A 25,105-nucleotide genomic window follows, 5' to 3' on the forward strand; every position below is an offset into this window, starting at 1 on the left:
TTTGCTTCCTAAAAACCGGATGAATAATGAATATGGGAACACTTCCTCTACCGAAAGCACGACATCTCCAAAAGCACGCTGCTCGTAGGCCCACACTCCGCTCCCACGGGCTCCAGGGGCGGGAGGCCCCGGGCTCCCCACCCAGGAGGCTCCAACGTGAACCGCGCGGCCCGCAAGAACGTCAGTCCTCGCCTGCTCTTATCTCTTTAGAAAGCGAAAGGTCCCTAAGCGCATAGATCCCCAAAGCACATCCAGACCCCTCAGCAGGGGCCGCAAGCTTGGGGGGCCGTGGGGCGGGGCCGGAGGGGGCGCCCTGGCCGGGCAGGTGGGAGAGCAGAGGGCTGCATGCGGTGCCCGCACGGTGAGAAGGGCACCAGGACGAGGGGGTCCGAGGAGACGCGGGCCGAACTGGAGGAGCCGGCTGGCCACTGCTGACCACAGCCGGCGCCCAGCCACCAGTCCCGCCACCTGTCAGTCCATCCTCTCCTCCTGGTCAGCGTCTGATGCTTCTAGTAAAAAGCTAGAGTAGCGTGGAGAGAGGCTGCCAGCCTCCGAGGGGCTTGGCTGACGTGGGACAGAAAGGGCGTCTCGTGGGCTCCCTTCCTCACGGCGGGGGCTGCTGGGCCGGGAGGCGCTGGCGGGGCCGCGGGGGAAGTGGGTGCTGCGGCTGCTGCCGTGCTCAGACGTGTGTCCCGTGGGCGGAGCACAATGTGTCCCCTGTGAGAGGCGCTGGCCCCGGGGGGCCGGGGACGTGAACGGGAGCTGACCGCCGTGATCACTCCCGTCGTGCTGGCGAGGGCGGCAAGCCCAGAGCGACAGGTGCGGGAGGGGCTCTGGCCGATGGAGCAGCCTGGGCTGCAGGGCAGCGCCTGGAGGAAGCCGATGGGCTCCTGCCCGGCGGAACTTCTCCCAGTGTAAGCGGCACCGATCCTGAGCCATGTCTGCCCTCATCGGGTCAACCTAACAGACGCACCGAACGTCGGGGTGCGGAGGGCATGGAGGACGCCGCTGGCTTCCCGTGGGGGCAGAGCTGCCCACCCAGCGGGGCTCTAGGGCCCGAGGTGGACAGGCAGGGAGACACGTGGGCACGGCCAGGGAGGCACGGCTCCAGGGTCACCTCGGCCGCCGGCTGAGGGGAAGCCTGCCACGGGGTCCTCTCCCTCAGCGCCCACACTGTCCTGTGCAGGGACGGCCTGCATCCCCCCAGCCCCTTGGAGAAGGGGCAGACCAGGGCCTGAGTCTCTCTAGCGGAGGCCTCGGCACCCTCGCTCTGTGATTTGATCCAACCCTGGAAGCTCCACCTCCTCTTTTCTCGTTTAAGAAACGGACCCATGAGCAACGGGGTCAGGAAAAGCAGTTCAGAACCAGCTGGCGGGGTCTGTCTCAGGTGAGAAGCCCAGCCCGGGCGTGATGCCCAGCGTGTAGTGCCGACAACAGGGCAGCTGGCTCGCCCGCTAGACCTGGGACGCACAACGCACAGTCTTCTGTCCTCACTTTGAGGGGTAAAAAGCCTGCTCAACTTTTCATTAGGTTCTCCCGTTGACAAGTAAAACCAGAAAATGCAGAACGGAAAACGATTTTCAGATTTGAAGCTCATGGGCCTCGAGGTCACCGCCTGTGCTGCCCCCAGGGGCTCCTGGAGCCACACCTTGCAACCCTTCCTGAGGCTTAACTTCCCAGTGGCTGTAAGCGGTCACAACGGAGGCCCACGGGGACACGTGACACGGGCGAAGGCTCACCTCCAGCAGCAGCCTTCCCTCCAGCACAGCAGACCCTCCATGCGGATCCCTGTCTCCTGGTGAGGGGGCACCGGCCGCCGGCTGCTGCAGGGCTGTGGGAGGAGAGCGCAGTTAGTGACAGTTCCCTGACGTTTCTCCAACTTCCACCCACCCTCCGCAGGCACGCTGACCTGTGGTCTCCTCGCTGCCCAGACACCCAGGGCGGCGGGCAGGGCAGCTGGGTGGGAGCCGGGTGACATTCGGGGGATCGGGACTTCACGGCTAGGCCGCACCTGAGGACCCCGCCCCACTCTGCTCCCCAGAAACTGCACTCCCCTCCCCTCCTGCAAACCCCTTAACCCCCCTCCCCACCTCAGGGACCCCCCGGGGGTCCCCAAAGCTCCTCTCTCTAGACCCAAGCGTGGGCAGGTCCCCGAACTGGACACCACTGGTCTGGGTAACCAGTCACCGGCCGGGACCCCCACGTGCCCTTCACCCAGAGTGGAGCAGCCAATGCCCCCGGTGGGCGGGCCTCCCCTGCAGGCTCACGCTGCCTCTCCCAACCCCCCCCTCTGGCCTCACGTCCACTTGGGGTGAGAAGCTCAGACAGACAGATGTGCAGGTCAGACAGACAGATGTCATACACATCCCAGCCCCTGGCGCTTGGTGGGGGACCCCCAACTCTGCGCTCAGCATCATCGGCACCTGGGAATTATGGGGGCCGCTGGGAGTTGCTGAGGGCACAGGCATTAAAGGGGGTCCCGGCCAGGAGTGGGCCTGGCGCTGATGCCTCTGTGGAGGCCGGGATGGCTGTGCCTACCGTTTCCCTCATTTAGGGGAAATGTCAATGCCACCAAGGGCCCTGCAGGCGGTCCCTGCCTCGTCTGGTTTTGGGGTAAAATATAACCACAGCATGGGACTCTCCAGCATTTCTCTTTCAAAATCAGCAAGCTGTGCTGAACTTTCCCCCCAGGGCGCATCCGCTCCCCAGGCGCTGGTCAGAAATGCAGGGTCCCAGGCCCCAGGACAGCAGGCCCCCGACGTGCTCTCCAGGTTGGGCCAGGACCACTGTGGACCGAGACCCCTCACACACACACAGACACACACACACACAGGCAGTGGCCAAGGTGGCCCTTCATTTACACCTCTGACGCCAGGCTCAGGGCATCCACAGGGGCAAAGTGCACGATGCAGAGGCCCTCAGAGAGGCCCCTGGACTGTGCCCCTTGGTGGCCCTGCCATGGCCTTCAGTCTCCGCCGGCCTCTCCGTCCCTCCCTCTCTCAGAAGCTTCCCTTCATCGCCTTCCTCTCCTGCACTAGGTAGAACAAGAAACGAACCCATTTCCTTGAGGGAAAGCAGGTGTGTTCTGGGAAACACGACAGGCACACCTGGGTCCCTGGGCAGAGAGGCCGACGCCGCCGTGTGTGCCGCAGACGCCCAGGCCTCCCTTCCCAACCGAAACCCGCCAGCAGCCAAGCTCCCCTCGAGGCTGCTGGTTCTCAAGGCAGCGAGACAGCTCTGAGCAGAGAAGCCAGAGGCGTTAACTAACGTTTAATCCATTTTGTGCTCCACTCTGCTCAGAAAGCTGAGAGGTGAATGCGTGAAACTCACAGAGCTCGGATTAGTCAGACCCAGGAGGAGCCCACCAAGAGGCGCCATGTCCGCGAGGGAACCTTCTGGCCTCAGAATGCTCCGAGCCTCTGACAGAGGGTCACACAGACCCCGTGCTCTGCTCTCAGGGGCTGAGAAAGCTAAAGGAGGGAAACGCCGACCGGCGGGGGCCCGGGTCCCACTCCCACCCCACCCCTCCCCGCAGGCCCCTGACAGCACAAGGCCATGTCTCCCAGCTGGGTGGGCAGAGCCCATTCGGCCTGGGCGGACGTGGGGTCACAGCGGCGGGGCTGGGGGGCAGGACCCCGCCTCGGTGCGCCCAGGGGGACGGCCACAGCCCAGACCGCCAGGGCCTGCCCGCCACACACACCGCTGCAGGGGCCGCCCGGGCTCCAGCCAGCTCCCCGCCCCCGTGCGCGCTGGGCTGAGGGGAAGGGGACGCTGGGACGGGGTTTCCCTGCTCGCCGGGCCTGCGACGCCGAGCGGGCTGTGCTGCCGCCCACGGCCGGAGGTTGGGGAGCCCCAGGCGGTGACGTCACCGCGGCGGACGCGGTTCGCCGACCCCCGCCGGGACCCAGCCCCACTCCGCGGCGCGCAGACAGATGCGCTCAGTCGCCCCCAGACTTGCAGGGGCCGCGGCCCGCACAGGGGCAGCCGGGTTGGGGTCCCCTCCTAACCGCCCTCCCCTCCCCCCCACGTGGCTCCCCAGCCTCGCGTGTGCCCCCGCCGAGCACCCGCACTTCCCTCCTCCGCAGCCACATTCCGCGGGGCACGCCCGGCGGGGCCTCCTCGGGCTCCTGTCACGCGATGGAGCGTCAGCGCCGCAGTGACAGCCGCCTGGACCCCGGCCAGGGCCTCGCGTGCGAGCAGGGCCGCCAGCGCGCCCCACCCCCAGGCCTGTGGTGAGACTAGAAGAAACCGAATGTGATTCCGAGGCTGTCCCGGAGGCCCAGCCAGGGTGGGGGGCGCCTTCCCGAAAACTCATCTGAGCCGACAGCCCCGGCCCCCAGGTCAGGAGCGCCCGGAAGTTAACTCAAGGGCAGCAAACGCCAGTGCGGGTGGGGGCCGCGGGCAGGCCCGCAGGCTGCGGGCCCTCTTCCGGGTGGGGGACAGTCCGGAGGGGGGAGCAGCCCCGAGAGGGGAGCGCCCGCGGCGGTGGGAGAGGGAGCAGCTGGGGGAAGAGCCCCGGGGCGGGGCAGCAGCCCCGCCGTCACCTGGGCCTGGTATTCATCCCAGCGTCTCTCTCCAGGGTGCCGCTTCCTCTCCTCTCCCGGCTACCACACGTCTCACCCGCGGGTCTGAGCGGGGCCCTGGAGGGGAGGCAGGACTCTGGGCAGGGGCCTCTGCAGGCGAACCCCCCCCCCACCCCCGCCATCGCCGGCGCCCTCTCTGCCCGGTCTCCTTCGTGACAAGCGGCAAGCCCGCCGCCAAGGCTCGCCCCGCCCCGCCTGCTCCTGGTCGCCCCTGGCAACAGGCCGGGGAGAAACGCTGGCAGGGAGCAGGTGTGTGGGGCGAGGGTCCGCGGGGAGTTGGTGAACGTGTGCAGAGGAGGAGTCGCTGTGGCCCCCTAGGCCCCGCGAGGAGGGACGTTTGGGGACGGGGTGTGGGGAGCAGTGCCCCGAGGCCCGGAGCTCGAGGCGTCCCCTGCGGTCCAGCCAGGGGCGGAGAGGCCTGTCACGTCGAAGGGCTTCCTGCCCCTGGTGGGCCGCTGTCCCCAGAAAGGGGGCCAAGCCACATGAGACGGGACCCCGGTGGCACCCTTCAGCCCCAGCCTGCGGGCAGCTGGCCCTCCTCCTGCCCAGCTTAGCCTGAGGGGCAGTGGCAGGTGGGAGCGGCCAAGAGCCCTGGTCCCACGGAAGCCGTCCTCCCGCAGGGCAGAGCCCGGGCCGCCTCTGGTCTGTAGACAGAGCTCAGGGTCTCGAGGCAGAAGAGGAGGCCCAGCCAGGGCCGCCCCTCCCGGAGATGAACGGGCTCCCAGGGGCTTGCGCAGCCCAGCCTGGACCCTGAGACCAGCCTGGACCCGGTGCTCTGCCTGGAGTCCTGGCTCCCTCCCCCACTCAGGCCCGGGCTCAGCCGCACTTGAGGTTCTCACTGCCCGGTCCAGGCTGTCCACCAACTGGCTGTAGAATCAACCGGAACCAGCCTTCCTCTCACTTCCTTGATTTCTTGCATACCTGAAAAGGCTCGTTTGGAACAGAGAGAACGTGAGGAATCGTGGTGGAAACAGTGGGCGTCCCTGTGAACATGCTGCACACACAGCCGTAGGGGGAGGGTGAGAATGGAAAGGCCACTGCCCTTTGCGGCTCGGACTGGGGCTGACTGCACCCCGCCAGCCCCACCCGGTACCCCGCTTCCTTCCACGTCCTTCCCACAGAGGAGACTCAGGGCAGTTACCACCCTGGGCCGAGCCCTGGGCCATGGACACCCCGCCCCCACCAGCAGCTTCTCAGGGGTCCTGTGCCTGGGTCTGGCCCCTGAGGGGTGCGAAGTGCTCCCGGTGGAGGAGGAACCAGAAGACGACCCATCTCTGCCCCTAGATGGTGTGTGACACCCAGAAGCCACTTTGCTCCCAGCCAGCTCCTCAGGGGACAGGACAGGTGAGCCCAGATCGTGGGGCACGCTGAATCTGGGACTTGTAGGGCTGTCCGGGGATTGGGGTACAGGACTTCTGCCACCCGGGGTGATTGAGAGAGAAGCTGGGGAACCACGGGAAGCTGGGCTGAACCCCCGATTCTGACCAGCTGGAGCTCCTGGGGTGGATAGGTCCACGTCCACAGCCCAGCCCCTGCTTTGAACGAACACATGCCTGGTAAAACCTGGCATCATCTCAGCATCGAGGGAGCGCCCTAGGCTCTGCACTGTGCTCTGCACAGCACACATGGCCTTGGCACCTGGGTCGTTTCCCCTCCAGCCCTGGTCCAGCAGCGCGCTGGGCCCAGGCCCTCGAGTTCAGGGCTGACATCCACGCTTGTCTGCGTGTCCCTCTGGAGGCAGCTGGCATGACCACGGCTCTGCCCTGCTCTCCCCCATGCTGTGCCCAAAGGGCAGGGTGGAGGGAAACAGTGAGCTTGGAGCTCCCGGGACCCCAAGGAGCAGGCATGCCTCCCACTTCTGCCCACTTCCAGCCCAGACCCCCTCAAAGGCCTGCTTTTAGCAGAGGAGCTCGAGCTCAGAACAGGGGTCCTGGGAGCCTCAGCGCTGCCATAAGACGGGCGTGGGCTGTCGTGAGGATCCAGCAAGGACACACACACCTGGGGAGCTCCGAGCGGGGGGGGGGCAGCAGGTGCCCCGTAAACATCCTGATATTCTGCGTCCACATCTTGTTGCTGCCAACTCAGCACCAACCTCCACGAGGTCTGTGGATGGATGCCTGTGTCCCCAGATTCCTGGCTCCCCAGGGTGGTGGTGTTCAGAGGGGCCTTTGGGTCACAAGGGTGGAGCCCCACGAATGGGATTAGTGTCCTCATAAGAGACCCCAGGGAGCTCCCTCACCCCTTCCGCCATGTGGGGACAACCCAGAAGCGGTCCTCACCAGAGCCCGACCCTGGGGCACCTGACCTCGGACCTCCAGCCTCCAGGACTGTGAGAGGTAAAGTTCTGTGTATTTGTCACAGCAGCCGAGCCGGGTAACCGGCGAGGCAATTCCCTGGTGACCATCCCCTTCGTGCGGCTGAGGCCAGGCGCAGGGGCTGGGTGAGCAGGACCTTCTGGCGGACTCCCCTGTCACCTCCTGCAGGGCCGGCGTGCCCTCCTGTGAGACAGAGGTCCAGGACGTGGGGGACCAGCCGCCTTCACAGGCCGGGCTGCTAACCGGCTCCACTCACCACTGCCCCCACCGCCAGGCCCCCCTCTGGGTGACCCTGGCGACAACTCTTGGGGCCCAGAGGCCACGTGAGTCCAGGGGTTGAAGGAACCCCGAAGAGCCCCAGCTCACCTCTCCCGACACCCGCTCTTCTCTGTGATGAGCGGGCGCGCATGGGGCTCCCGTGCAGTGCAGTGCACCTGCGGGGGGAGACCAGTGACCAGGCCTGATGTCCGGGACGGGGCCAGATGAAGGGCGTGGAGCTCCCCACCCCACTGTGCCTTCAGACCCCGCTGCAATCCTGGCCTCAAACTAATGGACCACTTCAGTTTTCAGACATTCAAACTCTCCTCCCTTCGCTTTTCAAGAACTAAACGATAAACTCCTTGTTTTGCCTTTGGAAGATGCACATGCATCACACAGGCTGGAAGAAAGCGCTGCAGCAGAGGACACTGCTGACTCTCAGTCTCCTTCTGGACAGGCTGTCTTCTGCACCTGGGCTTCCAAGAATGGACTTGCTTGCCGAGTTCTGTGCCCTCACGTCCAGCTGTCCGCCCACCCAGCACGGGGAAGGTGACAGGAAGCACGTGGGAATAAAACAGCAGGCGCCAGAGGAGCTCTTATCTAACCATGGAGGGAGGCGAGCTGGGGAGGGGGCACCAGCAGGCGCTACGGGCAGGGGTGCCTGTCCTTCCTAACCCCACGGTTAGGCTGCGGGAGAGGAGGGATTCAAACTGCCCGTCAAAGCCCCAAGTTCATCCGGGCGAGAAGAAACATCAGGAGTGTGAATAAACGTGCTCATTTCACGCAGAGCCGTATTTAGAAAACAGAAGAGTCCAGCCCGGGATTATACCGCATCCGCTTGTGGACTTCCCTGTGGCGGGTCACTCGCCTGCCCACAGTCATTCATTTCTCCAGCCCCCGCCTGGGGACACAGGCGAGCACTGAGGGTCCCAGTGTGGCTGGAGGACGCCTCCAGAGGGGGTGACTCTGAGCAAGGCCTAGAGGAGAGAGACCAGCGGGCCGGGCTGTGAGGGGGCCGCAGGGGAGCTGGGTCAGCAGCCCCCGGGAGCCCCTCCCCGCCCTCGAGACACTTGTCTGCACAGGCTGCTCCCCACGTGCTCACCCACTCATCTTAGCGTCCACTGACGTTTCTGGCCTGAATTATTCCCGCATTGGTTACCAACTGGGGATTTTATAATTCACCTCTTCTCTACAGTCATCCATCTAGAATGGATGTATTGTTAGGAAGAACTTTCTCTTGGTATTTATTTATTCATTCACTTATTTATATCAGTGTGGATTTATGGAATCCCATTTTATTCGCTGGATTATAATCCATCACCATCCTTATTCATCTTAACGCTGAAACTGTCCCAGACCTGGCCAGGGAGCCCCTTCAGGGTGGCTTGTGTCCCAGGGCAGGTCTCCTCACGCTCTGAGCACAGCCTGCTGTCCAGCACGGACATTCTAAGCTCATCTTGTCCTTTCTCTGCTCCAACTCTAGACGGAGGCCAGAAAGCCTCCTTTTAATGGTGAACCATGTCTGGAAACCGAGATCTGAATGTAAGCTGTGCTCCCTGCTACTGGTGTGGCCCTTTCAGCAGACAGAGCTAGCGCACACACACACACACACACACACACACACACACACACACACACACACACACACACTTATATGCGTGTGTGCATAATGTGAGTTCACACGATACCTCCAGTTCCAATTCTACACCACAGGATTCAGTACAGAGTGGACTTATTTTTCCTTTAATATTTGATAGAAATTGCTTTAATTCTATCTGGGCCTAGATTTTCTCTGTGGGAAGATTTTAACCACTGATTCAAATGGTCATGTGACTATTCGGGTTTTCTATTTCTTCTTGAGTCAATTTTAATAAGCTATATTTCTAGGCATTTATTATGTTTTCAAATTTATTGGCATAAATTTGTTCATGATAACCTTAACCCATCTTTTAAATATGTGCAGCATCTATAATTGTGTTCCTTTTACATTCCTAATACTGTTTGCTATTTTTCCTGATCAGTCTCACCAGATCTTTGTGTTTTCATTTTAAAGGAACTCTATTGTATGTTTCCTTTCTATTTCACTGATATCTTCCCCTTTATTATTTCCTTTCTTTGACTCTCCTTTTGTTTTACTCTTCTTTATCAAAACTACAAAACTGAATGCTTAGCTCATTAACTGCAGCCCTCCTTCTTTTACATATAAACACTCAAATTTATTTATTTCTAAGAATTACATTAGCTGCATCCCACGCATTTTGATTTATAAATATTTTCTCAGTTCCATCATGCTTTCTTCTTTGATCTATTTTATTTATAAATATGTTTATTTCCAAATATATCAGGGTTTTCAAGTCATCTTTTTTATGGATTTCCAGCTTAACTGCCTTAAGGGCTCACCATGCATTCTTCATGGTTTTGTCTTATGAAATTTATTGTGACTTGCTTTATTGACCAATATGTTTTCAATATATTTACAAGTTCCATGTAGGTTTGAAAAGATGTGAGTTCTGAGTTTCAGAGTATAGTGTTATGTAATGTCCATGAGATTAACCCTTTTTTGCATTGTTCAAATCTTCTATAATCATTACTGATTTTTGTTTATTTGCTCTGTTAAGTACTGAGAGAACTATCTAAAATCTTTCTCTCTGATGATGAATTCATATATTTTTCCTTGTAGTTCTATCAATATCTGTTTTATATTTTTGAGATTATGTTATTAAAGGCACACAAATTTAAAATAATTTTATTTGCTTGATGAAATAAAATGTTTAATCATTACTAAATGATTATTAAATGATACTCTCTCATGATCTCCAGTAGTGTTTTTCATCCCCAAATCAATTTTTTGATATTAATATAACTTCATCAGATTTATTTCAGTTCACTTCAGTTTCCAATATATCTTTTTCCATCCTTTTACTTTCACCCTTTCTGTGCCTTTTGTAAACAGATATAGTAAATCACTTTAATAATCCTTATCTGTTAGTTGGCATGTTTAGTCCATTTACATTTATTGTAACTAGTGACACATTTGGAATTTTACGCTTTCTATTTGTTCCATTCTTTCACATTTCTTTTTTCTCCCTTCTTGTCTTTTTTCTTTTGACTGTTTATATTTTCTCCTTCCACTTTTCTCTCTCCATTAGTTTGAAAATTATACCTTTCTGTCATCTTGATGGTTATCCTGGAAATTTTATTATGAATTAGTTAATCAACCTCCAAAGTTAATTAATACTAGAACTGTTGAAATCTTTAACTCAAATCTCCCGCTCCAAATTTATATGCTATCACGGCTAGGGATTTATTTCTATTTTTGTTCTTACAATACACCATTACTACTATTTTATTACATCAGTGTTTGCTTTGATTGATACATATAGTCACCACCTTCTTATCCATTCCTTCTCGAAGCCCAAACCTTCCTTTCCTTCTGCATGAAGTGCATCCTTTAAATTTTTTTTTTAATATGTTCTCTTTGGGTTCTCAGCTGCACTTAGTTTTTGATCTCTGAGTATTCCTTAATTTCCTGCCGGCTGATCAATATATTTTTAAAGGTTTCAGATATTTTATCTTAAATTTTGGATGTTATCTACAGGACAGCTGATTGGTTACTTGCCGCTGTATCTGCTGAAAATGGAAGAGGCTGTATGTCTGGTGGCAGATCTTCTCCACTCGACTCTAAATTCTAGGAGGCGGGGACCATGGCAGCTGTTCTGTTTACTTGCATTAAAACTGGTTTTTAAAGTGAAACTTTTCAGTCTGAATTTGGGCCAAGGCCCCACAACTACACATGTGCCAACTATACCTGGGTCCCAAAGTGAGATCCCAGGTGGCCTCGGCAAGGCTGCAAAGATGTCAGAGGTGAGAGATGTTTGAAGCTGGGAGAAGGGCCTCCTTGGAGGGCTGTGCTGTTCATCCCACACCCCCACCTGCACCAGGAGATGGGTAGGGGCTCTGTCCTCACCTGATGCCCAGTGAGAGGGGCTTCATGATGGCCCTGTGAGGGCCTGCCACGTGCCTCCAGGGGCTAGCGGGGCTGGGGTCTGTCTACACTCAAGAAATCCAAAGGAGGTTGGACTGAAAGTGAGAAGTACCACGTGCCCACCAGCAGGTCAAAGATGTATGTTTCCTGGGGAGCAGGTGGGGCCACAACATCCAAGCACTGGCCTAGGGTGTCTCAGCTCCTCCCAGGAGGGTGCCTGGAGACATGAGAAGAGACTTCAGACCATCTGACACCCAGGCTAAGGAAGGAAACACAAAGAACCAGCTGGAGAGGATGGGTCGCCCATGTTGGCCACCGAGGCAAACAGACCCTCAGGTACATGGTCCTCAGAAGCCAGGAAAACACCAGGACCACCCAGCCTTGTGTGCCAGCTCAGGGCAGTGCCAGTCAGGCAGGAGCTCTCCCAATCTTCACCTCTTCTACCTGCTGCTACTCCAACCTGGAAGGGCTGGGAACCATGGCTCCCAGTGAGGCAGGACCTCAGGGAGGCGCAGCCGAGCTCACCGCCAGGCGCCCCCCACCCCTGCCTGCTGCAGCCTCTGTGCAGGCGGGGAGAAGGCTCACACTTGAAATACTTTCAGAGATTTAACTGTTTTGACTGAAAGGCACTAAATGACCCAGAAGGGACCCAGAAAGGCTGGGGCCACCCCCAGTCCATCCAGGGGCAGCGAGAGAAAAATCAAAGTTGTTTTCTGTGTCCTGGGGCGGGGGGGGGGCACATGTCCTGAGGAGGACGCAGGTACCAAGAGAAAGTGAACGAATGAGTGAATGAACCAAGAGCCTGCCCCTCCCCCGGGCCAGACTCACCTTTCAGAGGTAATTAAGAGATGATGGGGGAAATAAAAGCAGCACAAAACGATCCAGGGTGATCTTTCTGCAGGATGGCTGTGCAGGGGCCTGCCTGGGGTCTGGGGTAAGAGGCAGGTGTGCACACAGCAGGGCTGGCTCCCTCCCCTGAAGGCCCGGACACAACCCAAGACAAGTGTATCTTTGCTGGAAATGCCCCGGGGAGGCTGTCTTCCAGAAAGTGCCAGTGATAGAGGGAAGGGGGCTCTGGCAGCCGAAGGGCTGGAAAGTAAACGCAGCAACGACCCAAATCCAATCCCCGGTGGGAAGGAATCCACCAAACACTCCACGTGAAGAGAGAAAAATCCGGTCCCAAACCTCCCTCCCCATCACATCATCACAGGGGCCTCGGCCGCTTTGACAAAACCCCACACTCAGCAGAGCCTTACTTCCTCACAGCTCTGAGGCCAGGAGCCCAAGCTCAGCTTCCAGCGAGGGCTCTTCTGCTTACAGTTGGCCACCTCCTCACTCTGTCCCCTGAGGCCTTGGCCGCAGGGGACAGGAGAGGAGAGGGCCCTCTGGTGCCTCCTCTTATGCGGACGCTAACCCTCCGGGATCAGGGCCCCACCTCGTGACCACTTCCTACCCTAATTACCTCCTCTGAGGCCCCATCTCCAACACGGCCACACTGGGGGTAGGGCTCAACATACGCCTTTGTGGGGGACGCAGACATTCTGTCCATGACAGGGCTCACCAGGGGAGGATAACTCTTCAGTGAAAGCTGAAAACCGGTACAATTTAGCTTAATAATTGCATACACTTCACTCCGGGGTTACAGGATTGCTAAGTCTCAAGGAGCATTTCACCTCTGACCTGCTAAGGAGCACTGTATCCTGTGTGGGGTCCCGGACACATCTCATGACGTGAGGGCTTCTGGACCTCCCCACTGGGTGGGGGTAAAGCAGACCCGCCCAGCCCAGGTGAGCCAGGGGCCAGGATCGACCCCATCACAGAGGGTGCAAGTGGACAGAGGCCCAGATCCAGGCCAGGGTGCACAGTGAAGGGGGGCAGCAGCCTTTCAGCGTGGAAATCTCCAGATTTTCACGGGAAGCTGGAATCGTGCTCTCCCTTCCCTTCTTGCCTGCTGAGACTGTCCCCTCCCTCTGTTGATGCCCCCGACAATCCTGCCTGCAGGCCACGCGTCAGGCATGGGTGAACCGCAGGCCCTTGGTCATCTCCAAGCTGGTCCCCACTCTGGGCGCTTGAACCCCAGACCCAGCGAGTCTCCCAGCTGGGCCGACGCCGCGGTGCAGACCGCTGTTGGGACCTCACATCCTGGGCCACATGTCCTGGAAGGAACCCATGTCTGGTCCCCCTCAGTGTCCTTCATGTTCTGCACTCACCCACCCTCCCTCCCTTTTCTTTTATCGACCCCCAATTTCCCCTCTTTCGAACAGTGAAATTTGCAAGAATGGAAAATCCCTCTCTTTGGCACAAGCAGACGGTTTGTAACTTAGAAGCGCCAGCCCTCAGTCCATGCAAAAACCAAATAAATTAATTAAATAAGCCCACTGCCTTTTAAAAATTCATGAAAGTCAACACCAACACAAACATTACAAGCAAATTTTCAGGCCATTATTGCCCTTGGAGGTTGGAACTTTCCAGTTCATGTCCTTCCTGAAGGTGACTTTTTATGGAAGCTTTAATGAAATTAGTTTATCCGTTTCTGAGTCAGGAAGCACAGATTAAGATCCAATTTTTATAGCTTGACTTTTTTCTAACTATGCAGAGGAAATGAATTCAGGAAAATATTTAGAATTTCCCCTAAAATGTACAGCTTGAGGGGGATTACAAACTTTGGAATCCTTGGGAGAAAGGTGTGATGGAGAAACCAAGTTCAGGAGCTCACCCCACTGTGACCGGCAGGGCTGCCCACCTGCAGCTCGAGGGCTCAGCAGACCTGACAGGCATCCCCCTGCCTCAGGGGAGGGGGTGGGATCGGCCGTAATCTGGGAAAAGCACTCTGCTCCTGGTCAAGAAGAACCATGGGTTCAGGTGGACACCTGGACAGATGCCTGAACTCCTGGAAACAGCAAAACTGAAGCCTTTCCAAGACCACCAACCCTGGCATGGCTGGGCACAGCTGGACCTGAGGAAGTGACCAGAGAGGAAGAGACCAGTCCCTACTAACGTCCCACATGCAGCTGGATGCTTCTGGGGGAGGAAGGTGAACAGAAACCCCACCTGGGCAGCTCCAGAGCTGGCCTAAGCTGTCCAACAGGTCACTGTGAAAGCCCAGGGCATGGGGAACCCCAGGCACAGGGATGGAGACCCCAGCATGGAAATGGAGACCCCGTATGGAGATGGAGACCCCAGCATGGGAGATGGAGACCCCAATATGGGAGACGGAGACCCCAGTATGGGAGATGGAGACCCCAGCATGGGAGACGGAGACCCCAGTATGGGAGATAGAGACCCAGTATAGGAGATGGAGACCCCAGTATGGAGATGGAGATCCCAGCATGGGAGACGGAGACCCCAGTATGGAGATGGAGATCCCAGCATGGGGATGGAGACCCCAGTATGGAGATGGAGGTCCCAGCATGGGGATGGAGACCCCAGTATAGATGGAGATCCCAGCATGGGGATGGAGACCCCAGTATGGGAATGGAGACCCCAGTATGGAGATGGAGACCCCAGTAAGGAGATGGAGACCGAGGCACAGTGATGGGGACCCCAGAATAGGAATGGGGCCCTCAGTATAGGAGATGGAGACCCCAGCATGGGGAGGCCTGGCATCAGGAGCCAGGGTCTGACAGTTTCCACAGGCTGGGCTGTGAGTCCCCAGCACCTCCCGGGGTCCCAGAGACCTCCTGTCATCCCCCTCCCCGCTTCATGAGCACAGCCCTCAGTACCCCAACCTGGGTGCTGCAATCTCTACTTTTCCGATTTCAGAGGTGTTGGCTCCTGAAGAGATGGAATTCCCGCTGCTCCTTCAACGTTTTCCAAAGCCGGCTCCCTGGGCCCCACAGGCTGCTCCATGCCGACCACACGTTTTAGACTGTGTGTGTTTGCATGTCCTGCACTTATTTGGAAGCCAGCGATGCTTCAGCAGTCACCTGAGCAACTTGCACCAGCAACCTGGCAGCACCGGCAGGGCCTGGGTTCCAGGATGAGGACCCTGGACTCCACACCAAGACCACAGCAGTGCTGAAATGATTGTCTTTGCTGTTTTACACATTTGAGTTTTTCCTACCTAAAAAATGGATGCATTTCAGTAAGACTTTGGAAACCTGGAAAGTAAAACAAAACTCCTGTAACCGCGTCTCAGAGATAAATGCTGCTAACGATTCTGTGTGTCAGCTCCAGTGGGGGCTCGGGCAGGGTCTGCGGATGTCCCCACTGCAGGGCTTCCTTCGGCAAGGCGCAGGGCCCTCCCCATTGTCCCCACAGCAGGTCCCCTGTAGGACAGAGACCCTCCCCCAGAGGGACACAAGGAGGGCCTGAGAGGCCTGAAGGCCTGACCCCAAGTCAGAAAGCTGGTCACAGCCCCTGGTCTCCTTGAAGCCCCCGAGGACACGGCGTCCGGCAGTGAGCCCACTGCTGACCTGGAATTACGTGCCCTGGACCCCACTCGGGAGGTGCCACTGGCCGGTGGTATTGACTTTTAACTTTAAAGTAGTATAATTCAAAGCCACTCTAGGGGCTGTCGCTTTCAACTTCCACTCGGAACAGACGAGCTGGGAAGAGCGGCTGCCCACCTCGCACAAAGCACCGCACAATCCGTGAACTTCCCCGTTTTCCTGAGCCCATCGGAGAGCCAAGTCCCAGGGCAACGGTAACCCGAAATCCAGGGAAATACAGGCGCTTTCGGGGAGGAACAGGACACCGTGGGAACGAGAAGGACTCAGACAAAATTCAGGCCCAGTCCTGAATGTGGGCCAGTGGGATATGCAGAACCCCTGGAGGCTGCAGAGGTCGGGAGACGGGGTCTGCAGGGGCATCGCAGCTGCCCACAGGGAAAAGGGGGCTGGCAGGGGGAGGGCGCCAAGCCCCAGCACCGGGGGCCGGATGAGGTCCCGGTGCCACTGGGGGAGGAAGAGAAAACCCCTCTGCCCCGGGAAGGGGGCCCAGACCACAGCTGGGGAGCCTGGGGTGCCGAGGAGGCCCCACCCCAGATGCAGGAATGCAGCAGCAAGGGTCCTTTAGACGGCTCCTTGAGAGGGCTGCCTCTGTGTGGCCTGCAGACCACACCTGCCCCCTTGCCTCCTCCTGGAAGCCCACCATCCTGCACAACCCTCCTGGTGACCCCCCGCATTCCTCCCCCCGTGGCACCCACCATTCTCTGCCGTCTTCCAAACCTACTTTTCCAGAAATGTTTCATGAGCTTGGGCCTCCAGCCATAGTGGGTCTGGGTGATGGACACCCAGTAAAAGAGCACGATTTACTAGGGGGACAGACCTGGGCTGAGCACTGGGTGAACCCCAGGCCAGGCTGTCAAAGCTCAGCCCACGAACCTGTGGGGGGATGGACACAGGCAGGTGTCACAGGGAGCAGGGACACCGCCCGCCCCCAGGACCAAGCCCGGCTGTGCAGACACAGAGCCCTGTGAACTGGGCCTTCCCCAGGAGGCAGAACGGCTTTCCACGAGGGACAGCTTGACACACTCAGGTCTGCACTACCAACAAGGGCCCAGGCCCCAGCACGGAGCAGGACACAGGTGAAGGGCCCGGGGTCCTGCGGAGTCAGACAGAGGCCGCAGGGAGCCCAGACCCCTGTGCAGAGGGTGCACACAAAGGGTGCTCTCAGAGGCCAGCAGCGGCAGGAGGGGCTGGGCTTCCTGCTCCATGAGAGGAAGTGAAGGCCAAGGTGGGCCCTTTGGAGGGGCCGGTCGGCGCTGGCCCAGCCGGAGGGCACAGCGGGTGAAGCTGCTGGCGGTCCCTGGAGGGTCAGGGTGGAAGGCAGGCTGAGTCCTTAGGAAAACTGCCCTCCCTCTCCCGGGGCCGAGAAAGCCAGCAAGGCACAGAGGCTGTCCCGCCTCAGACACGTCGGAGTCACGTGGCTTCCCGGGCCCAGCAGCAGGGCCGGGCAGCGGCACGGGCCTGGGTCCCCGTGGTTGCAGGGCTGCAGCCTCACCAGCTGGCCATGCTCACCACACCCCAAGGTGGGTTTTGGCCGCGGGAGGCTGTTCCAACGCCTTGAGACGGAGCCAGAGCTCAGTAGTCTGCCGTAGTCCCTACCACCGGCCACGGTCCATGCCTGCCCCCCCAACACTTATGCTACCTGCTCCCAAAGACATACAACAAATTCGTGATTTTGTAAGAAGCTCAGACGTAACTGAGGGGTGACGGCAGCAGTCCCAGGTCTGAAGCAGAGTAGTGACAGCCACGTTTCTTCCTCAGGGGCTCAGCCAGGCCACATGCAGAGTAAGGCTTGGCCTGGGGCACCGGATGTGGGCAAGTACCCAGAGCTACTGCAAGGATCCGACACACCAGGCACCCCCGTGCAGAGAGGGGCCGGTGCCTGGCCGGAGCTCCCAGCATCCCCAGGGCCCTGGGGCAGGGGAGGCCAAGCAGGGCGAGGTCTGGCCCCAGCCCCTTCCCCCAGAGCCACTCATGTTGGTCTGCATTCAGCGCTCCGCCTCTAAATGGTTCCCCAGGACGAGAGGCGCCAACCGGCTGATCCCAGCAGAGCCGGGTGGGACCCAGGTGAGGTCCAGGTGGGCACAGGTGAGAGTCCTACCTTGGAAGAAGCTCTTCACCCGGAGGTAACTGACGCTGAGGCGCAGGACCGAAAGCTTGTCCAGCTTAGAGATGATGTCGGGGGGCAGTGGCAGCAGGCCGGCGAGGCGGTCCAGCTCGGCGTTGAGGCGATCCCGGTGTCTCTTGGAAGGGTTCGACTTCTCGGCGCCCATGGCGGGCCTCCTGTGGGGAAAGATGACCGTCAGACTGGGGCTCCCAGGCTGAAAGCCGTCCCAGGTGGTGACCTCAGGAGGAGCAATCAGCTTCAAAATGCAGCCGCCAGACGACAACGTGCCCATCCCCGAACTAAACCATCGGCCACGCCAACCGTGCCAGCCACCGGACCGCAGTAGTGGGAGGAAGCACAGAGAGACAGGGACCGGGCAGCAGGAGCGCCGTGTGACCCCAGCAAGCTGCCTGGCCTCTCTGTGCTAACCCCCCCGACGCGGCGGGAGGACACTGGCTCTGGCCGCACCGCTCACCTCTCTCGGCGTTCCTCTAGGGCCCTCAGTGCAGGTGTAAGCGGCCCCTCTGGGCCCCAGTTTCCCACTACACAGCAGGGCTGAAAGGTTCTGAGGCGAAGATGATGGAGGCAGCCCAGGTACCACGGCGCTGTCCTACCCGCCCCTCCGAGGCCCCAAAGTGCGGTGGCCAGGGCCCCGCCACAGGCCTGCTCTCCCCACAGAGGGAGCGGTCCCTGCCCCGGCTTCCCCACCCACCACGACCCCTTCCTGGGCCCTCTCAACCCCGGGACGACGGTGCCCTCCCCCGCCCCGCCCCCACCTTCCTAGAAAGCAAAGCCAGGACGGCTGGGGAGGGGCCGCTGCCCCAGGCCTGCCCGTCCCTGGGTCGGGCTGCCAGGCCGGAGGCTTCCTGCTGCTCTTAGGGGCTCGGTACTCTTTTGTCCGGAAGTTCCTATTTCTCTACCGTGTGTTCACTCCTACGAACGTGGAAAGCTGCCTTATGCCATCCTTTCTGTCAGAAGCCCCGGGGCTCACCCCCCACCCATGCTGTCGGCGCCGAGGCCACACAAAACCACACAAGAGCTGCAGCTCCAATCCCAGAAGCGGCTTCTTTCTTTTAATGGAGATGTAATTCACATAACATAAAGCTGTTGTAAAGTTTTGGCATTTACCACATTCACAGCGCTGTCAACCTCTATCAAGCTCCAAAATATTTTCTTCACCCCCAAGTCAGCCCCCGCCCGCCCCACTAAGCAGTTTCTCTCATCTTCCCCTCCTCTCAGCCCCTGGCGGCCACAATCGCTTTCTGTCTCCCCAGGTTTGCCCGTTCTAGACACTTTGCGTCAATGGAATCAGACTTTGCGTGCCTGGCCTCCTTCACGGGCCATCAGGCGTCAGGGTTCATCCACGGCACAGCCCGGGTGGAGCTTCACTCCTTTTCCCGGCTGTGTTCCACGGCCTGGATGGATGCACCTGCTCATCTGTTCACCAGTCCACGGGCGCTTGCCTTGCTCCCACTTTATGGGTATTGTAAACCCTGCAGCCGTGAACTTCAAGTCCACACTTCTGCTTGAACACGTGCTTCCGGTTCTCTTGGGTATAAGCCTAAGAGCGGGACAACGGCTTAACCTGGTGGTTCTAGGTTTAACTTCAAGAGGGGCTGCCAGACTGTCCTCCACAGCGGCTGCGCCACGTCACGCCCCCAGCCACACTCCGCAGCCTCGCCAGCACTTGCTATTTTCCTTTTTTAAAATAAGACCCATTCTCATAGGTGTAAAGCAGTATCTCATTGTGGTTTGATTGGCATTTCCTTAATGACCAGTAAAGTCGAGCATCTTTTCACGTGTTTGTCGGCCATCTCTTTATCTTCTTTGGAGAAATGTCTACTCAAGTCCTTTGCCCATTTTTGAATTGGGGTGTTTGTTTTTCTGTTCTTGAGTTGTAGGAAATCTTTATATATTCAGGATACTAGATCCTTAACAGACATACAATTTGCAATTATTTTCTCCCATTCTCTGGTTATCTTGCTGCTTTCTACTGTTTCTTTTTAATTTTTTTCCCCTCATTGAGGCTCCTACACCAACATTACTCATGCTGCTAGCCAAAATTTAAAGGGTCAGGAGGCCTGGAGAGACTGAGCAGACCCCGTGTGGACTGGCACTTGACAGCTAGAGGAGAGGCCCGCCCAGGAGTGAAAGACACTCGAAGCCGCCCCAGAAAACAAGGTAGCACTGAGGGCAGGTGTGGGGGCCAGAGAAGGGGAGAGGGCGGCCCGGCTCAAATCTCACCTCTGGGTAGACCTGTGGGGAGCAGTCGCCCCTCCCAGCCCACGTGTGCCTGGGATAGGACGAGCCGTGACTGTCCCCAGCCCGCACCCCTGAGGGGCACCTGGGGGGGACACTCGCAACTGAAGAAACAGGTGCTGGAAAAGCTCTAGTCCTTCCAGCTTTCTCAGACCCCCTGGGTGCCCCTCCACGCAGCCCCCCTCCGGTTCTGGGCGCCAGAGCAGGAACCTCCCCGCCCCCGCCAGGTGGGTGAGAGGAGCCACGTGGAGGGAGATGCTCCCCTGAGCTGGCCTCTGGCTCAAGCCCAGGGCCACAGGGAGGAAGCTCCGACTCCCCAGGGTGGAGACTCGGCAGGAGGTGAGGGGACAAGGACCACCAGCACGGGAGGCGCCTGGCCACTCGCTGACGGGAGATTCACAAAGGAAGCCAAAAACATAAAACACCTGGGACAAGTCCAACAGAAGACATTCCAGACGCCTAAACGGAGACTATAAAATAGTGCTGAGAAAAACTTAAAGAGACATAAACAAACAGAAAGACATGCCACATACACAGACTGTAAGACTCAATATTGTTAGGATTGTGTTGCTCCCCCAAGCTGATCCATGGACTCAATGGAGCCTCAACTGAAATTCCAACAGGACTTTTTACAGAAATGACAAGGAGTCTAGACTTTACGTGGACATGCAGAGGACAGAGAATAGCCAATCCGAGGGCAAAGCTGGAGGCCTTGCCTGACTGACTATAGGCCTCTCTGAAGCTGCAATGTTCCGAATGCTTTGGTATTAGAGAAACGATGGAAACATAGATCAAGGGAACAGAATAGAGAGCCGAGAAACAGACTCACATATTTTTGGTCAATTCATTTGAGCCAGATACTGAGGCAATTCAATAGGGAAAGAAAGTCTTTTCAATCAATGGTGCTAATCAACTGGACATCCATGAAAACAAGTAAACATCAGCCCTTACCTCACACAATACTTGAAATTAGCTCAAAATAGATCATAGACCTAAGTCTAAAATGTACCATGAAAGTTTACAAGAAAATACGCGAGAAAATCTTTGAGACCTCAGAGTAGTCCTGGGACTCTTAGGACACACACTAAAAAAAAAAAACTTGTGAAGGAAAAAAATGATATATTGATCTTTTTCAAAATTTTTAAATTGTCTTTGAAAATCACCATTAAGAAAATGAAAAGGGGAGGCATAGATTGGTTAAAAATATTCACAACAAGAGCCTGCATCCAGAATATGTAAAGAAGTTTTACAATTCAACAAGAAGACAAACAGCCCAATAAGAAGATAGGCAAATTATTTAGAAAACTCTTCACCAAAGAAGCTGTATGGACGGCAAATAAGCACCTGAAAGGATATCAACACCATTAGTCACTAGAGAAACACAAATTAAAACCATGGTGAGCTACCACCACAACCCATCAGAGTGGCTGAAACCAAGACTGACACCCCAGGCAACGCTGAGAAAGTAGAGGAATCACACGCTCAGCTGCCAGGAATGTAAACGGTGCAGCTGCTTTGGAAAATGGTCTGGTGGCTTCTTAAAAAGTCAAACCCTCCTCTGCTGTATGTGTGACCCACAATCCCACTCCTAGGTGTTTACCCAAGAGAAATGAAAACATTACATCCAAAGACCCGTATGTAAACATTCACAGCAGCCTTATTCGTGATACCCCAACCTGGGAACCCCCCAAATGCCCACCTGAGATGAATAAACACACGTGGCTCATCCACACAACGGGCACCACTCAGCGTGAGAAGGACATACGCGGCACACACACCACGGAGGACCGACATCATCTTGACAAGGGAGAGAAGCCCCACACGGTGTAGGGGCCCATTTATAGAAAATTCCAGGAAATGCAAACCAGCCTACTGGACAGGAGCGCAGGCAAGGTTGCCTGGGACGAGGCTACTGGAGGAGTGACAAGGGCACAAGGAACCTTCGGATGTGACAGGAGTGTCTGTGACCTTGGCTTCGGCAATGCTTCTCGGGTGATTACACATCTCAGAACCAATCAGACTGTGCACCGTAAGTACGCGCAGCTCTGCATGCTTCGGTCACAGCCCAATCGAGACCAAAAATGCAGACGAGGGGGGAGCCCCACTGCTCACACACCTCCGAGCTCAAGGTGCCCATCCGCAGTGCAGGGACCCGCCGCTGCGGTCATGCCCCAGCCCTGAGGGCCTGGCAGGGGGCAGGTTCTACCCTGGGGTTCTAGCAGGTTCCACCTCCCGGTTCATGCATCACAGGCTCGCGACTTTCACGGCCCATCCACGGAGGATGGGGCCAGACCACAGTCCACAGCCCTCGGCGAGGCGAGGGGGTAGTACTGCAGCTGGCCCGTGGGGCTCACACCCCAGGAGGGGCCGTGGGCCCGGGCACCTGCACATGTGCGCACTGCCAGCAGCTCCTCTGGCCTTTGTGATACACTCGGACAAGCCGGCATGGCCACGTGCCCCAGAGGGTCCGCAGGCACAGCCAGGGGAGTGTGTTCAAGTTAATCCACTGTCTTTCACTGCCCCTCAAATCATGTCTAAATGCCATTACAAATCGGTGAGGAAAACACTGATTATCGAATAGAAGTATTAGGAAAAACCAGTGGCCACAGGGGAAAAGAGAGAGCTTCAGACCCACACTTTACACCAGGAAACATTCCAAGTGCTCAAAATTTAAATACATATATTAAGGAATCCAAAAAATTTAGAAGAAATCCTGGGGAAATTCTCATAAACTTGAAGCAGGGAAGATCTTTCCAATTGTGACATAAAATTAATTAGCCACAGAAAGTAAAAGATGAATAAATTCAACTTCATAAAAATTAAATGCTTTCTGCACTGCAAAGAACACCACAAGTAAAATAAAAACTGGGGAAAGGTGTGTGAAATACATTTAAGAATTAGTCTCCCCAATGTACAACAAGCTCTTACAAATCAAGAAGCAAAAACATAAACAATACAATAGAAAAATTATCAAAAGTGGTCAACACAGACAGTTCACAGAAAAGGAAATACAGTGGCTGCTAAGCCTCATGTATGAGGAGAACACGCAAATTCACCAAAGTCTGAGGCACACTGTGTGCCCGGCAGGGCATGCCTCCAGTTCCGGCCAGTTTGGCAACACCTATGAAATCACAAATGCCACACTCTTGGCCTGAGCAATCCCACTTGCAAGAATGCATATGCCTGTTGGGTCTGGCCTTGATTTACCTGCTTGCAAGCTAGTAACCTGCTGCTGTTCACGGATCTTGGCAGAAGGCGTGAGCCTCCACGGTCAAAGACAGGAAACTTACTGCTCACAGCATGGCAGGCAGCGCAAACCTCTGTAAGCATCACTGACCCAAGTCTGTGAGGGTGACACAGAAGGGGCCAGGCAGGGGCTGCGGGCACAGGGTTTGTGTCAAAGCCGAGGAGTCCACCACTTTCACAGTAAACAGTTAACAAGCCTGTTCGGGCCCGCGAGGGAACGGCCAGCACACAGCCACGGCGGTGGCCTCTCCAACGACGAGCACGAGTCCAACACCAGGCCCGAAGTCACTCAGCACAGCGGCGCCTGTAAGCCAGTCGGAACGGACGCTGGCGGAGGGCTAGTGACAACAAATCACGGCATGCCCCGCACAGCTGACAAGGAATCCATGAGGAGCAATGTCGAAGGTGCACGGCCGTGTGTGTGGACGTGGCCCCTTGTGCATAGAGGCAGGGAGCTCCTGTGCTGCACACCGTGTTTGCTGATTTGTGCGTTAATGCTCTCAGGCCCCCAGATCCCAGTGTACACAGCCCCCAGATCCCAGTGTACACAGCCCCCAGATCCCGGTGTACACAGCCCCCCAGATCCCGGTGTACACAGCCCCCCAGATCCCGGTGTACACAGCCCCTCAGATCCCGGTGTACACAGCCCCCAGATCCCGGTGTACACAGCCCCTCAGATCCCGGTGTACACAGCCCCCCAGATCCCGGTGTACACAGCTGCCTCTCCAGGTACTTCTTTTCTTATTTAAGGTGACAGATGTTCTCAGCAGAACAAATGAGCTCAGGACACAGGGCCCCCGCACCACCTCCTCCTGGTGCATAGCTCTGCGCCCCCCATCTGCCCCCTCTCACCTGCAGGCCAGGCTGAACACTTCCCTCAGCACCCTGGCTCCATCTCAAGGCCCACAGCGGCCACACAAGTGACTCAGGTGACAACCAGTTTCCAAAGTCCAGCCTCACCAGCCTTTGACACCCATCCTTGGGACTGGAGGTGCCCGCATTCCTGTCGACTTCTCATAGGGTCCTGCAGCCCCTGGGGGCCCGGAGGGTGGCCTGGGTCCCAGAAACCCAGATCCCCACATAGACACTACAGCAGGTGCACACACACACACACGCCCACACCCAGACAGGGCTGGGTTACACACATGAAGCTACATCACACATTCACACATCTGTATTACACACACACAGAGGCTCACACACACATACACACACACACACACACACACAGCCCCAGCCACGGTGGACACACCACAGGACCTGTCCCAGGATGGACGCAGCCCTGGGCTCTGGGAGCCGCTCTCTGCAGACCAGTTCCGTGACTGCAGGCCACCCGCTTCATGGCCCCGAGCCCCACTGGCCAGCCACGGGCAGGTGGGGGATGTGAGCGTGGTGCTGTGCCCCGGGGCTGGCGGGCGCCGTACCTGGGGTTCCCTGTCCCCACCCCACTCCGTCTCCCAGAAGCCCCAGGCCGAGAGGACGAGCCCCGGTCTCCTTTCGCTTGGGGTGAAGCCCAGAGGCCCTGTGGTGCTGCAGCCAAGGATGAGGACGGGGTCTTACCAGGGCGGGGGAGGGGCGCCCTGGGCCAGAACTCAGCGTCCAATCAGGGCTGGGAAGGCGGCCCAGGGTCCCACCTCTGCTCCCAAGCACCAAGAGTGTCCCCTGCCCGGCCCGGCCCCCGCTGGCCCTGCGGGTCCCCGCACCCTCAGGAAGGCTTGACCGAAACCTCGCCTCACTCACTTTGTTTCTAAAATTCACTTTTTTCAATGAAAACACAAATGCCTCCCCTCCACCAGTAACAGTCAGCAAAACCAGAAGACGGATACTTTACTGTTTCTGAATGGGCTTCCTTCTTTTCCTCCCGGCATACAGGCACTCCCCCGGCGGAATCATCGTCTTGGGCC

The 25,105-nt window shown here is 57.2% G+C and overlaps 1 protein-coding gene across 1 annotated transcript in view; it reads right to left on the reverse strand.

The window, feature by feature from the left end:
- The window catches only part of AHRR (aryl hydrocarbon receptor repressor), a 63,742-nt gene extending 38,637 nt beyond the window's left edge, over positions 1–25,105 (reverse strand). Inside the window, exons 1-3 of the mRNA XM_079702013.1 lie at positions 25,033–25,105; positions 17,691–17,872; positions 1,740–1,831 (exon numbers count right to left, since the gene is read on the reverse strand). Of these exons, the coding sequence (XP_079558139.1) occupies positions 1,740–1,831; positions 17,691–17,872; positions 25,033–25,094 (336 nt within the window). The 5' untranslated portion in view covers positions 25,095–25,105. The remainder of the gene's footprint in view (positions 1–1,739; positions 1,832–17,690; positions 17,873–25,032) is intronic.

The sequence above is a fragment of the Hyperoodon ampullatus genome (genome assembly GCF_949752795.1).
Source record: "Hyperoodon ampullatus genome assembly, chromosome: 4".
Lineage (NCBI taxonomy): Eukaryota > Metazoa > Chordata > Mammalia > Artiodactyla > Ziphiidae > Hyperoodon > Hyperoodon ampullatus.